This window comes from Azolla caroliniana, unplaced genomic scaffold (assembly GCF_043228905.1).
Source record: "Azolla caroliniana isolate FFs.n. ecotype wild unplaced genomic scaffold, voAzoCaro1.0.p SCAF_9, whole genome shotgun sequence".
Classification (NCBI taxonomy): Eukaryota; Viridiplantae; Streptophyta; class Polypodiopsida; order Salviniales; family Salviniaceae; genus Azolla; species Azolla caroliniana.
Window position 1 is genome coordinate 3,225,525 of NW_028230444.1, and position 14,603 is coordinate 3,240,127.

The 14,603-nt window shown below is 40.6% G+C and overlaps 1 protein-coding gene across 1 annotated transcript; it reads left to right on the forward strand.

Moving 5' to 3' along the window:
* The first annotated feature begins 11,052 nt into the window (after nucleotides 1-11,052).
* On the forward strand, nucleotides 11,053-13,608 carry LOC147859884 (hydroxycinnamoyltransferase 2-like). Its single transcript, XM_087324586.1, has 3 exons — nucleotides 11,053-11,679; nucleotides 11,740-12,132; nucleotides 12,352-13,608. The coding sequence occupies exons 1-3, from the start codon at nucleotides 11,233-11,235 to the stop codon at nucleotides 13,591-13,593; spliced, it is 2,082 nt and encodes a 693-aa protein (XP_087180712.1). The 5' UTR covers nucleotides 11,053-11,232; the 3' UTR covers nucleotides 13,594-13,608.
* The last annotated feature ends 995 nt before the right edge of the window (nucleotides 13,609-14,603 follow it).

Here is a 14,603-nt window from a genome sequence, read left to right on the forward strand (position 1 = left end):
TATATATACTCTTTTTGATGAATTGCGATGCCTCTACATAGAGATGATGAACAATCCAGTAAAGACTCTGAGAATTCAACTGTTAATACATGCGCAATGCTTGGGGTAGGCCATTAATTGGCCACCAACCACCACAGTGCTGCGTTCTTCATCGACAATCTTATGTCATGGCACCATGAACCTGTTATGTTTTTTTCTCTATCTACTTATCCTAACCCTATTCTAGGGGAATTAGGGAACACAACCATGTTTTTTTTCTTGTTTTCTACATTTACACATGTACTAAAAAAAAAAAACTCTCATCTTTCGGATGCTAACACCAATTCGACATGGAATTCCCACCATCATTCAATGATTACGACAGATCGGCAGGCAAGTACATATACATACCATACATACATGCATACAAATACAGATATATTCATCTATCATTGAAACATATGCGGTGATACAGTGTTGGGCATGAGTCTATGAACAGCCCATCTGCTCTACATGAACAACACATATGTCCTTTTAATGGGGACATCTCTTTCCTCAAAAAAGGCTGTCAAAGCAGGTAATGCTGAGAGAGAGAGAGAGAGAGAGAGAGAGAGAGAGAGAGAGAGAGAGAGAGAGAGAGAGAGAGAGAGACCATTCATCCTGACGTCTTTTTAGTAGAAAAGGTACTCTTGAAAATGACCAGAACTCTTTAAGAGTTAGGTGGCATTAGTGACGGGTGCTGCCACCATAGCCAGTGGTTGTTATGCCACTATTGTCACTTCTGAATCATAGTGAAAATGTATTCATGGATACCACCCTTGAATTTGTCTTCACTACTTCAATGTTTGCATGCCTGACAAAAGTTAACCCTGCCTTTCCCTTTCCAATGAAAGGGTGTGGTCCTCTGCTTTTATGGTTCCTTACAAAGCTGTTCCTCCTTTCCTCCTCAGGTAATCGGCAATGGTTCAGTTTCTGCTTAACCGGTTTTGGCTTTCTCCGAACCAAACTGGTTAAGCCTCAACCAGTTTTGAGTGTTTTCAAATCTTGAACCAAACCGGTTCCTAAACCAGTTTATTACACGGTTCTGTGCAAACCGTGTAAGCCTGAGCCAAATGGAACCGCCAAACCGTTTAAAATGGTTTAACGGCTCAGTTCAGGCTTGAGCCGAGTTGTTGCCGACTCCTCAAAAAGGATTCCTTTTCGAGATGTTTGTGTTCACATTATCACAAGTTGGTTGATGAATGATAAGATGCACAATTCATTTTGAGAGGGTCTTTTTTTATGTTGTATCGATTGTAGATCAATCTAAAAATGGCATACAAAGAATTCGATTTTCTCTAAATGTTATTTTTATGTGATAGCAACTTGTTATTTGTGGTGGTTGGTTGGTTACTCTATTATTTTGTGTGCTGTTGGGTCTCGAAATCACTCTCTTCTAGCCTATGTTATGTTTTGCACCTTAACCAAATTACAGGATAGCCTACATTACACTTTGTATCTTAAATCTTCTGTATCTCCTGTTAAACCAAATTCTTCTTTAATTTTGTCCATCTCCTAATGCAAAACCTCAAAAGATTACATCCTCACGTACATGGATCTGACACATTTGCAAGACAATGAAAGTCAACCGAATCTCACACACGTACAGTGACATAGCAGTTTATGTGATAATATTGTCAGCAACAATAGTCCAATGAACCAAAGTTTTTGCTTGTTTTTTGAGTCATTTTATAGATGGAAGTCTTTTCCAATGGACCTAAGTTTTTGCTAGTTTTTCGAGTGATTTTATAGATGAAGTCACCAAGTTACGCTAACCCTCAAGGAATAAATGGTATGAAAGTTTTGGGTACCCTCGAGAAAACATGCACAAATGTTGCACAAGTAATAAATAGGTATGAAAGTTTTGGGGGTCCTCAAATAAAACATGCACAAATGTTCCACAAGGAATAAATAGTATGAAAGTTTTGGGTATCCTCAATTAAAACATGTGCAAATGTTTGCATGTGATGGACATAAATAATTGGAATTTGGAAGATCATTTTACATATTTTAGTAATAATTAGGTTCTCTCTCTATACCATAGCATCAAAGTCATTAAATTGAGAAAACTTAGGTATGATACGTTCCATTGGCTAGGCCCCATCTCGTAGATTGCAATTGGCCTCTCTCTCTCTCTCACTTTGTGTGTGTGTGTGTGTGTGTGTTTCCAATGAATTGAATACAGTATACACTCTCGTAATTTTTTTTTTATGTTTTTGCAAATTTCCAATCAATTTTATTATCAATGACTCAAGAAAGGTGGAGAAACTTTTGTGGGTCTGTATCCAACAACACATAAACAAATCAAATGTATACATGACCATTGAAATGACTTTAAGTTTATGGTGCACTAGTATTTTAAGAACTTTTGGGCTCAACCTCGAGGCAATACAACCCTCAAAGCCATTTTCTATGATAGACTAAGTGGTATGAAGGAAATATCTTGTTTGGATGTGAATGGGTAATAGATTATAGTTATTTATTCCTAAGATGGGCCCATATAGATAAACATGAGAATTGGACCCTTACAATTGGTTTGTATTGTTGATATGGAAAAATGTTTCTCTACAAAATAAAGTAGAATGTGAAAGAACTTCACAAGAGAGTTAGTTTATAATGTCAAAATTTGACATGGATAAATGTTATCTTATGTGGAGGCCCACTGACTCAAGAAAGGGAGAGGACGACCATTGTTGGATAAAGGCTAATCGTTGTCTTTTTACTCCATTGGATCCACCCATGAGGCCATCGTATTGGCTCTTTAGAGTGGCTACAACATCATTCCATATCTCATGCAATAACACTGTTTAATCTACAGTTTGATTGAAAAAGACCCGTCAACACCGTTGTTTCCAGATAATTTAAAGAGCTATTGGGCTAACTAATTCTAGGACAACTTGAGCTTTGGCATTAATGGGAGTTGATTGGATATTGTCAATGGTGGAAAACAAAATCCCTTGTGCCTTTATCATCCCCTCCTCCCGATGTTGTATTTGTCAACTGGGGCTTGCCATGATAACCAACATACATCCCCCCACTTGATTGTGCCTTGCACCCGGTATAATTGCAATAGGCGGACAACCCCTGCCATATTCGATGGGTCTTTGGGTAGTCCCACAAAGCATGTCTGATTGACTCTATTTCATTTGGGCACACAACCACGCTCCAACCAGTATTGACCTATGTATTACTAGCCATTGATTGGAGCGTGGTAATTCGCCTAGCGTGGTGTTGTTTCTATTTTTTGCCAAAACTTGGTAATAATTACATGGGGAACATGATATGTGTGCCAAATCTTTGCAACAACCGGCTCTTGGGCGGTTTGAGCAACTAGAATGTGGCTTCCCAATCTAGTCATGAATTGGAAGAAAGGGATGACTTTGTTCCTAGACCCGCATAAGAATCGTGCCACGTCTATTGCAAAGGGGCCCAACTTACCTTACATAGTCATGTGTTTTCATGAATACACTTGTGTCATTCTGGTTTTACTTTGATCGGCTAGGGGTCTACAATCCATTTACGGCCTGTATATGCAAATACTCGAATTGCCATGTTTGATGTTGGTACCTCATTGTCTTATAGTTCATGACCTTGGATCATATCCGGTGTTTCCCTACCTCTTGGGATCAAGGAGCCCTCCTCCTCGTATCCTATCCACTTCTTTGTTGTGTTTGTTTGATTAACAACTTCCCCAAGCAATGGAGCGTTCATAATTTCAAATCTCATAGTCCATCCGAAAAGAAGAATGTTTTCTGTTTTAATGCTACTCACTTAAAGTCATAGTACAAGCAAATTATGGTGTCCAAAGTGTGGGGTCTTGTAATCTATGGGAATGTTACATAGTGAGGGCCTTTGAGTTTACATGGATTTCTAATTATTCTTCATGGAGATGCAAATATTTTGATGTTAACATGTTTACAAATGTTAACTTTAAATGTAATAAGTATGCTAGTAAGAAGATGAAGAAGAACATCAAAATATAATGAATTAGTCATGGAGAACAACTAACAATTCTTGGATGGTTTTGTATGGATAAAGGATGGTCACAAATGGATTCATACAAACATGTTGGGCCCAATATCAAGTATATAACATTTTCAATAGATTATGGGGCACCACACTTTGAACTCTTCGACATTAATATTCATCACAAATGGGTCATGGATGGTCACAAGTGGGCCATTGTGACGTAATAAATCATGTTTCCAAAGTCGTACACACGGTTTGGTTTTGCGAGATTGTTTATGGCTTAGTTAAACCCTCTACAAGAAAATGTATAAGCTTATTTGTTCATATTGTTGTCATTTATGTCTAAGATGGATTATGTAGGTGAACACTAGAACTCGACCCTCTCTATAGGTTTGTATCGTTGATATGCAAAAATGCTTTCGCACAAAAATAAAGTAAGTGTTCCACAAGTAGTGTCGGCTTATTTGTTCACATTATTGACATTTATTTCTATATGGGGTTATGTAGATGAATGCTCGAATCAGATCCTTTCTATTGGTTTGTATAGTTTATATGGAAAACCGTCTTTGCACAAATTAAAGTAAAACAGCTCTAGAGAGTATGAGTTTATAATTTCAAATTTCTAGATGGATATTATTAATTGACAAGAAGAATGTTTTCAATTGTACTAATACCTACATAGCACAATATGTACTAAGAATATCAATGTTGAGGGGGTTATGGGGTGGGGATCAGAGGGTGGGGTTCCAAATCTAAGGGAAGCTTAATTAGTCACATTGGGCCCTTCGAGTTTCACATGGACTTTTAATTATTCATCATATAAATGCAAATATGGTTTTGTTAGAATGGTGTATGCCTTAGTTAAACACTCCATTAGAAATAGTATAGGCTTATTTGTTCATATTATTGCCATTTATTTCTAAAGATGGATCATGTAGGTGACCATTAGAATTGGACCCTTTCCATTGGTTTCTATGTTGATATAGAAAATTGCTTTCCTACAAAGTAAAACATAAAAGAACCTCAGAACTTGAATTATAATGTCAAATTTTGACTTGGATAGTTATTAGTTGAAAAGAAGAGTGTTTTCCGTTTTAGAACTACTTACAGTAAATACAATCATAAAAATATTAATGTTGAGAAGTTACGGGGTGGAGTTCAAAGTGTGGCAAAATAAGTTTTTAGTTGTTCGTTATAGAGATGCAAAATAGTCCATGTTAAACATGTTTGGAAGCATTAATTTTTAAAATGATTGTCGATAAGCATGCTAGTAAAAAGAGAAAGAATCTTGAATTGCCATTGATTGATTGACTATGGGCAAGTCATGGAATTATCATATGTATTGATCATGGATGGATTGAACATATGGGGCATCGTGACCTAACCAAGAAAATGTGTATTCAAAGTTGTTCGCAATATTAGTTTCATTAGTAACAATTAGTGAGTTTAGTTTACCTCATAGTTAAACCCTCCATTGGAAACAATGTAGGCTTATTTGTTGAGATAGAGTAGACTTATTTGCTGAGATAGAATCACTTTAAATTGGCATTAAGCTAAACTCACAAATAAAAATCAGAACATTTGCATGCAAGCCATTTTGATTTTCTTTGCTTGATCACGATTCCCACAATCAAAATTTGGGCCCTCCATAAACGATCTACCCTGTAGTTGCTTAGCATACAACAATATACATAAAAAGGAAGAAGAATTTTTTCATATACTATTTATTGTTCCTCAAATACTATATCTTATTACGAGAAAGTATAGTTGATTGATCTTGTGATTATGTCAAAATAGTACGACTTAATTACCAATCCAAGATCAATCATATATTGGCATTCATATTAGTTTGAGCTCTCACACATGGTTAATAACATTATGCTCCCAAGAAACTATGGAATTCCTTACCACTTTCCACACTATCCCAACATTCAAAACAACGTCATTGCCTTTAAAAGATAATTTTGTGAGCAATATATTTAGAGAAGCTTTTACTTAAAATACTATTTCAAGATATGTAAGACAATTATATACAATTTTTTATCGAATCATGTAGCAATATCAATATTCGCACATATGCATATGAGGTTCTAAAGGCCTCAAAAAATTGAAGGAGTACGAAAAAGAAGGATCGTATCGTATTATATGTTTTAATCCTTGGAGCTTGAGCCCATGGGAGCTTCCCTTAATGTTTTCATTGAGAATTTATTTTGGCAAGCAAGTGGCATAGATGCGCTGCTAAACTCAAGAGCAGGACATACAATAGCTTTTTTTATCAACATTCATTATGTCATTCGAACTTAACAAAACTATAGAAACACATTACATAGAACTAATTACAATTCAAATTACTATAAGGATATGGCTACCTTAACAATGAGAACCATCAGAACAAAAGTACAATGAGAACTAACGTCATTACACATTTGTTGCTTTTTTCTAATAATTAAAAAAATAATCTTTCATTCAGCACTTAATTGGAACAAAGAAAACTTACAAGGGTCATGAAACGGATTCATGGATGAGTCATTGAAAGTGTAAAAACACAATTTTAAAAGCTTGTCTTTCATTATTCTTTTCCCTAAATTCATCTACCCCTTGTTTTCATTCATGAAACTCTCAACCACGTAGTTCTTTTGTTTTCATTAAAGTCGTGTATCATAATTTGCAAACCATAACAAATCAAACAGCTACTTGTTACCCAGTTTCCTAATTACTTAAATCCGTCACTATATTACGCATTGAAATGAGACAAGAGAATGGTAAATTGTTTACTTAAAATCATGTGAAGTTCTTAATGCTAGTTTCTTTCATCAAAATAGACATCTACATGTTATGTGCATGTACCACAATATAATGCATTACTTCTACCATTTTCTAAATACATAAATTGTGTTGTATATGCTCAAATTCGATGATTTATGTGTAATTTTCTATTGGTTAAACATTGTCTTTATTGGGGTGTCTTGTTGTTAGTGGAAGCTCCTATGACATGTTTTAACAATCCAATATGTCAAAAGGTAAAGTTGTGGTGAACGAGTGCCTCCTCAAACTTTCGGGTAACATATTCACTTTCACTCAACAATCACAAAAGGTACCATTGGTTGTTTTCACACTTCATGATTGAGAAATGCCCCTCTACTATTGTAACATGTCTCTCACACCAGTAGGAAATGACATTATCGGCCACAACTCTCAACACATCTTCTCTCCTCTCTACAAATTTTTGGCCTTAGAAGACGTTAATATATCTTTCGTTTCTTTCTTTCTTTCTACATATACAACAAGTAAAGAAGCACACGTATCTTTCATTCAAATTGTTTTTCTTCTAATGTCAGAAGTGCATAGCTAGAGCTTTCAAAAGTTACGTTTTTGTTTCCGTCTTCCAACCAATGTGAATAACTTCTTTCAAAGTGTAGGACTTCCTATTGGAGACAAACACTTTTATATGTTTAAAAACTAACGCATGATACATACATAGCATTTATTCGATTTTGCCTTCCATAAAGCTCCCATGAGCTTCGCATGTACCACAAAATAGAATCTAGTTTTTGACAAAACTATCACAATATGTCTTATGGTTATATAACACAATTTAGACCACCTAAATTGGAATCCACCTCACATGGGCCCGTAGTTCAAGTTTCCAAAATAAAATTGTGAAACTTCACAATATGTATGCAATACAAAAAAGATTGTCTATCAAATACATTAAGAGTGATATTCAACATAATGGTGCCCTTTGGGGTTGTCAAGTTCAATAAAAGAAAAATGAAGTGAACACATAAAATAAAATTGGGAAAAGTACCAGGATACCCCTAGAAGTTCGTCTATTTACCAGAATGCCCCTATAAGTTCCAAATTTACCAAACTACCCCTATGTCCAAAAAATTACACCTTATAAAGTAATTATACACTCAAATCTACAAGCCCTATTTACCAAAGATCGAAGAAATGGACCCAAACTAGCCCTATTTACCAAAGATTTGAGTGTATAATTACTTTATAAAGTGTAATTTTTTGGACATAGGGGTAGTTTGGTAAATTTGGAACTTCCAGGGGCATTCTGGTAAATAGACGAACTTCCAGGGGTATCCTGGTACTTTTCCCAATAAAATTTTGGTTCTACTCAAGTTTAAAACCATGTAATGCATTTGTGGGAAATGATCACTCTTGTATTAGTCTTGTGATTGACATATGCATTTTTTATATTTGTTTGTACGTTGAATGATTTTCCTAGAGTTGTCCTTGGATGTTCGTATGTGTCATATACATCCAATTGTATTGCAAACGGTATTTTTGCTAAACACTACATAAGACTTTCACCTTGCATTGGGTTTTCATGAGAAAGAATGGTCAATTTCCTTTTAATGGAGTAAAATCCACATCTTGATGCTAAGAATCCCATAACGAGTGAATATTTATGAGGACCCAACCTGATGGGCTTTCCCTAAAGTTTACCTCCTTCGTGTGTCCTTCGCCTCCTAAATAAATTCATTTCTCTAGTATACCAAGGGATCGTTTACAAGTTCTACAATCCTCTTGATGTTTATCATTCAAGTGCCACACCATCCACTAGCCTCTCTTCTCAAGTTTCCCCTATTTTATATGCCTTCACACTTCAGTTAGAAATAAGTTTCTTAATTTCTTTCCAATTATTTCAAGCTCCCTTTGATCCTAGCCTAATGGTTTTTATCTCAACTGATGACCCGCACAAGTCTATTACTTGTACTCAATTTGGCGTGTGTAGCATACTTCTAAATCCATGGGCTAGATATTTATTTACATTTGCCCGTCACAGATAGTTTTGTGTAACCATTTCAAAATTTATGAAGGGGGTTATCATTAGGGTTTCATTCCAACCAAGAGATAGGCATAAGATGTTAGTTAGAATGTACATGAACGTAGCTTGATAATGAATCAACTATGTCGAAGTTTGGTTTTACTTCCATTTCACCTATAGGCAAATGATCATCTTCTCTAAACTTCTGTGCATTTTCTTGATTGTTCATAAGATGATGGAAATTGAAATAAAACAAATTTGAAGTACTAGCAATTGTTGGGAGGTGTGATGATATATTGACATTCACATTGTTTGCAAAAGTGTGAATCTTTTTGAAAGTGTCAAGGGGAAGGGTGGACAAGAAATTGAGATCAATTTCAAACTCAAATTTTCTTTTATCGTAATTAGCTTACCCTAGTGGTAAGTTGTTATACACTACCAGCACTATGTCTAGGGTTCGAAACCCATATGGAATGTAGGGGTTGAACCCATGACCACTTGGTCTCCATTGGTCTCTCTCTCTCTCTCTCTCTCTCTCTCTCTCTCTCTTATGTGTGTGTGTGTGTGTGTGTGCACGCACGCATGGTCTTTATGAATATGTAGTAGCATACAAAACATAAGAGAGACCACTTGGTCTCTCTCTCTCTCTCTCTCTTATGTGTGTGTGTGTGTGTGTGTGCGCGCGCATGGTCTTTATGAATATGTAGTAGCATACAAAACATAAGAGAGATGATGGATAAAATGTATTTTTAATGTCCACCAAGTCAATGGGTAGAGAGAGATCATGCAACTTGGTTGGCTACCATATCCCTCGATTGTATTGGCCCATTGACATCATAGATAGTTAGGTGTTATGATTTAGCGAAGTCAGAATTTTCAATACTTTAGTTGTATGATAGTTGTCCTCAATCATTGCGTATAGGGAGAAGAGAGATCGTGCAACTTGGTCGCCCACCATATCCCTCAATTGTATTGGCTCGTTGACAACATAAATAGATAGGTGTTATGATTTGGTGGTGTCATAATTTGCGGTGCTTTATTTGTATGGTAGTCTACTATCCATGACCAATGCACATGGAGAGAGAGAGAGAGAGATTCTGCAACTTGGTTAGCCACCATATCCCTCAATTGTATTGGTTCATGGACATCCTAGATAGTTAGGTGTTATGATTTGGCAAACTCATAATTATTGGTGCTTTGCGCGTGCGCACACACACACACAGATTAAATTATTGTTTTCAGAGGTCAAATATGACTTATGAGACAAAAAATATAACATTTTCACGTAATACATCTAAAAGTGAGTAACAACTCTCGATGTTCAAAAACTTAACTACTAATGATTGTCATAATCGAGAATGCATACTATGATTGTGAGAGAACTTCGTGTAGGGATTGAGTTTGGTCGAAGATGTGTGGAAAACATAGTTGAATGCGATCAAAGGCAAGACGTTATATCAAAGTTAATACTCGGACTCCAAAACTTGTTTAGAGAAAAATGTGCATAATCCTTTACTCTTATCGCGTGGACCTTGTCAGTGTGAGTTAAGTTGCATGGAAGCATGGTTTCGATGCCAAACAAAGGGATGGGATCTAACATGTATTAAGGTGTGCAATTCCCTGTGTGGTGGAGAATATGGTTTTTTGGTTAGGTGCAACACGTAGTAGAATGTGTGAAGCGAGAGCCTCCATATTTTTCCCATGTCATGACACATTAGTGTAGCATAAAAAAGGCCATCTTCCAAACCATTTATCCATATCGATGCATCATGAAACGTCGCATCCCACCTTCCAAACCAAAATTCCATATCTTGCATGCAACCATAACAACGTTGCTATTTTTTGCAGCTTTGGGTTCTGTTCTAGAAAATCCTAGGAATAACAAGAACAAGAGTAAGGTTGGTTTGTTGGTGGGTTAGCACGTAAATCTGTTTGTTTTCTGAAATAAGAAAATAAAAGGGAGAAGGAAAGAAAGGAAAGAGTCCGTCCGTCCAATAGAGACGGGAAGGGCGGGCAACCATCTAATAGTAATAAATGGAGGGAGTGGATAAGGCCAGTAATACGCCCTCACCTTTGGGCAGGCAGCCCCTTCCCCCCCCCCCCCCCCCCCAAACCCACACGTGGATAGCGTTCAAAAATATGCACGAGGACATTGCCAATAACATGCCTCGTGATCCCACACACACACACACACACACACACACACTCTCTCTCTCTCTCTCTCTCTAATGATGGAAATAAGAATAAGAAGAAGCTGCTGGAGTCACAGCAGGCAGCAGAAGACCTCCTTCAGCTCCTCAGCTCAGCTTTAGCTTCCCCCTAAATAATTCTCCACTCACTCACTCACTCTCCACCTCCTCCACCTATCTAATCTAATCTAATCTAATCTAAGCCCATCTATCCATTACCGCCCCGGTCGGTCGGTCCACGCCCACACCCACCGCCCGCAATCACACAACACCATGGGCCTCGTTTCCGCGGTAGTAGCTCTCCCACTCCCGGCTCCCAGCGGTGCCTACTGCCACCAAACCAGCGCCAGCGCCACACATTACGATGATAATCATCATGATGACCAACCCCACCTCGACCATGATCCCGACGAAGCCCTCGGAGACCGGCTCATGGCCCTGCTGGCCGCCCCGCTCCCACCCGACCCGCCGCCTATCGATCACAACCATCCACCCCCACCACCTGGCCTAAATGTGGTCCTCTCCCCACCACCACCATCACCACCTGTTCGTCCGCCTCCCCTTCTCCACCACCATAGCTCCTCCCCACAGGACCTCCCCATCACCACCACCACCACCACCACCACCGGCGGTGGGCCTGCGCCGCTGCAGGAGCCCGCCCACGTCTCCCTGGATCGAATCTCCTGCATTCTGCCTGCAACTCCAACTGACTTCTCACCCCTCAACGCCGTTCCTTCTTCCCCTGATGCCGGCCATCGCGCAGGCCACCAACAACACCACCACCACATGTTCCTCTCCAGCTGCGACCTCGTCTGCCGCTCCTACCCTTACATCAACCGCATCTTCTTCTACGCCACTCCTCCCGCCTCCGCCTCCGCCGATGCGGCGGTGGCGGAATACAATGGCCACGTCGCATCCCTCAAGGACAGCTTGGCTCGAACCCTCGTCCATTTCTACCCGCTCGCCGGGCGCTTCACCACCGACGCGGGTGGCCGCCTCAGCGTGGCCTGCAACGACGAAGGCGTGGAGTTCGTGGAAGCCTGTGTCCGCGACCTCCCTTTCAATCGTCTCAAAGACGCAGGCTTCCAGTATTCCAACCTCTTCTGGAAGCTCGCCAGGCGGACAGAGCTGCTCCGCTCCGATTATCTGGACCAGCCCATCCTGTCTGTGCAGGTAGGTTGTGGTACCTACCCACCTTATCAAATCATGCTCACTTTGTGTATGTATGTGTGTGTGTGTGTGTGTGTGTGTGTGTGTATACATATATATATATACTATAGACCATAGATAGATGGCCAGATCCTGCATTTAGCCATGGATTTGATTAATGAATCGTGTTTCTGTCTTAAAAGTTGCCAATTTCCCTGTACCTGCCTGCGTGCATAATTCCAGATCACCAGGTTCCCAGCGGATCACGGCGGATTCAGCGTGGGCGTCTCCATGAGCCACGCCGTAGCAGATGCCCAATCCTTCTACGACTTCATGAAATGCTGGGCCGACACATGTCGCTCTGTGGCCATGAGCGTGCCGCCATTACATGTCCGCCCCTCCCTCAGCGTCGACTCCCTGTCCAACTCCTTCGACGAAACCCTGAGCTACATGATGCGGCGGGTGAAGGACATCAGCCTAATGTCGAAGCGCTGCAGGCAGAGGCAGCAGCAGCAGCAGCAGCTGGTGGCGGAGGAGGAGGAGGTGGTGGTGGTGGCGGAGGAGAAGCGAGGGGGAGCGATGCAGGAGTACGGGGAGAAGTTTCTGTCGGTGATGGAGGGGCAGCGGGAGGAGGAGAAGCTGTTCTCCGCGTTGGAGGAGCAGCAGCAGAAGCGAGGGGAGAAAATGATGGAAGAGATGGTGAGCAGCAATACGCAGGGCCGATCGAGGGGCGGCAGCAGGCCCACGAACCAGCCGGCTGTTGCCGCCGCCACCGCCGCCAGGACACAGGCACCCATCATGGAGAAGCAGAAAGAGCAGGAGGAGAAGAGAGAGGCCAGGAAGGATTTGGTGCAGAGGGTTTTCTCCTTCAATGAGGAGAAGCTGAAGAAGATCAAAGAGCTGGCGGGGGCCGGCGGGGGCCCGAAGGAGGCTTACACCACATTCGAGTCCTTCTGCGCGCATTGGTGGCGGGCGCTCATCCGCGCACGCCGGCTTCCCGAAGAGCAGGCGGTCTGCCTCCTCATCCCAATCAACTGCCGACAGCGCTTCCTTAAATTGCCCAAGGGCTACTTTGGGAATGCGCTGGACGGGGCCCTCGTGAAGCTGTCCGCGGGCGCCTTGTGCCGTGCCCGGCTCCCCGAGATCGCCGCCCAAATCCACCGCGCCATCACGGCCGTCACCGAGGGCTCGTTCCGGGACTACATCCTCGAGGCGGAGCGCCGGCGGAACGCCATCCCACACTTTGACCGCACTGGCCTCTTCCACGTGGTCGACTCCCCCAAGTACCCCGTGTACGCGACCGACTTCGGGTGGGGGCCCCCTAGTGCCGTCCGCGCCGAGGGCTTCCGCTTTGGGGCCGAGGTGCAGATCTTGGCGGGTGCGTCGGGCGGGTACGACATGTTTTGTGCCCTCGATGCCGACTCAATGGCCGCTCTCATGGACGACTCATCTTTCGTATTGACGGACATGGACAGCTATCATTAAAACTAGACAACTATCATTAAAACTAGAGATGGAGAAATGGGTGATAGGAGGGTTTTGGTTTGGGGGTTTTGGGGGGGTAAGGGAGGGTTAAGGAAGTCATTGGGCAAGTGGCATGAGTTTATGTCTACTAATTCATGTTGTCTTTCAAGTTTCTTAAAAAAAATAAGTGAGGGGTGTATTTGTATGTGTCTAGTGTGGGTCCTAAAGCTACTCCTCCTATGCAAGATTGATATGTAATTTGTACTTTTAAAGAGATGTGGTACATAGATGACACCTCTTGTTGGATGCATCTTTATTCTGAGCTCGCAAGAAATTATTATATAAGATGATGGTTCATATATGTACCTTTGAAGAAGATGTTTGAACACAATAGATAAAATAAATAAATAAAGGGGTAGCATCTTATCCCATTTCAGATTGGGATGCTACTCTATTTGCTAGCACATGGTGCATATCTTCTTCGCAAAAGCCCCAGAGAGTCAGGTCTGTAGATTTCGTATTCGTGGCTTTTATCGGCCTTACCAAGCGTTGTTGTCAATTGATTTATTATGGTAGCTTTTACGATGACTATAACAAACAAATAAATAAACAAGCATCGTTTCCCCTGCGAAAGATGCACTCGAAGTTCCTGAAAAACCGAGCTCAGATTTATTTATTTGGTAATACCTTTCCTTTCAAGGGATGATCAAAACTTGTTTGGATTTGATTGTTGCTCAGTGTTCTTGTTCTTTGCTCCGCAATTACGGTGAGTCAAGAAATTTTATAGTGATTGACTCTTAATTCCTCTTTGTTCAAAGTTTCCCTTGATTCAAGCATCAAATCATTCAATACATTGCATCATCTTTGATTAAGTTTCAAGTGTCCTGTCATAAGCGCCATTTATTCACAACATTCACTACATGAAATTTGGAGTATATAGTAATGAATTCACAAGTGCAATATGTCATTAGCTCTAAATGATGAGAATCATGAAAACATGATGCTAACGTCATGCCAATAATTCCATTTCA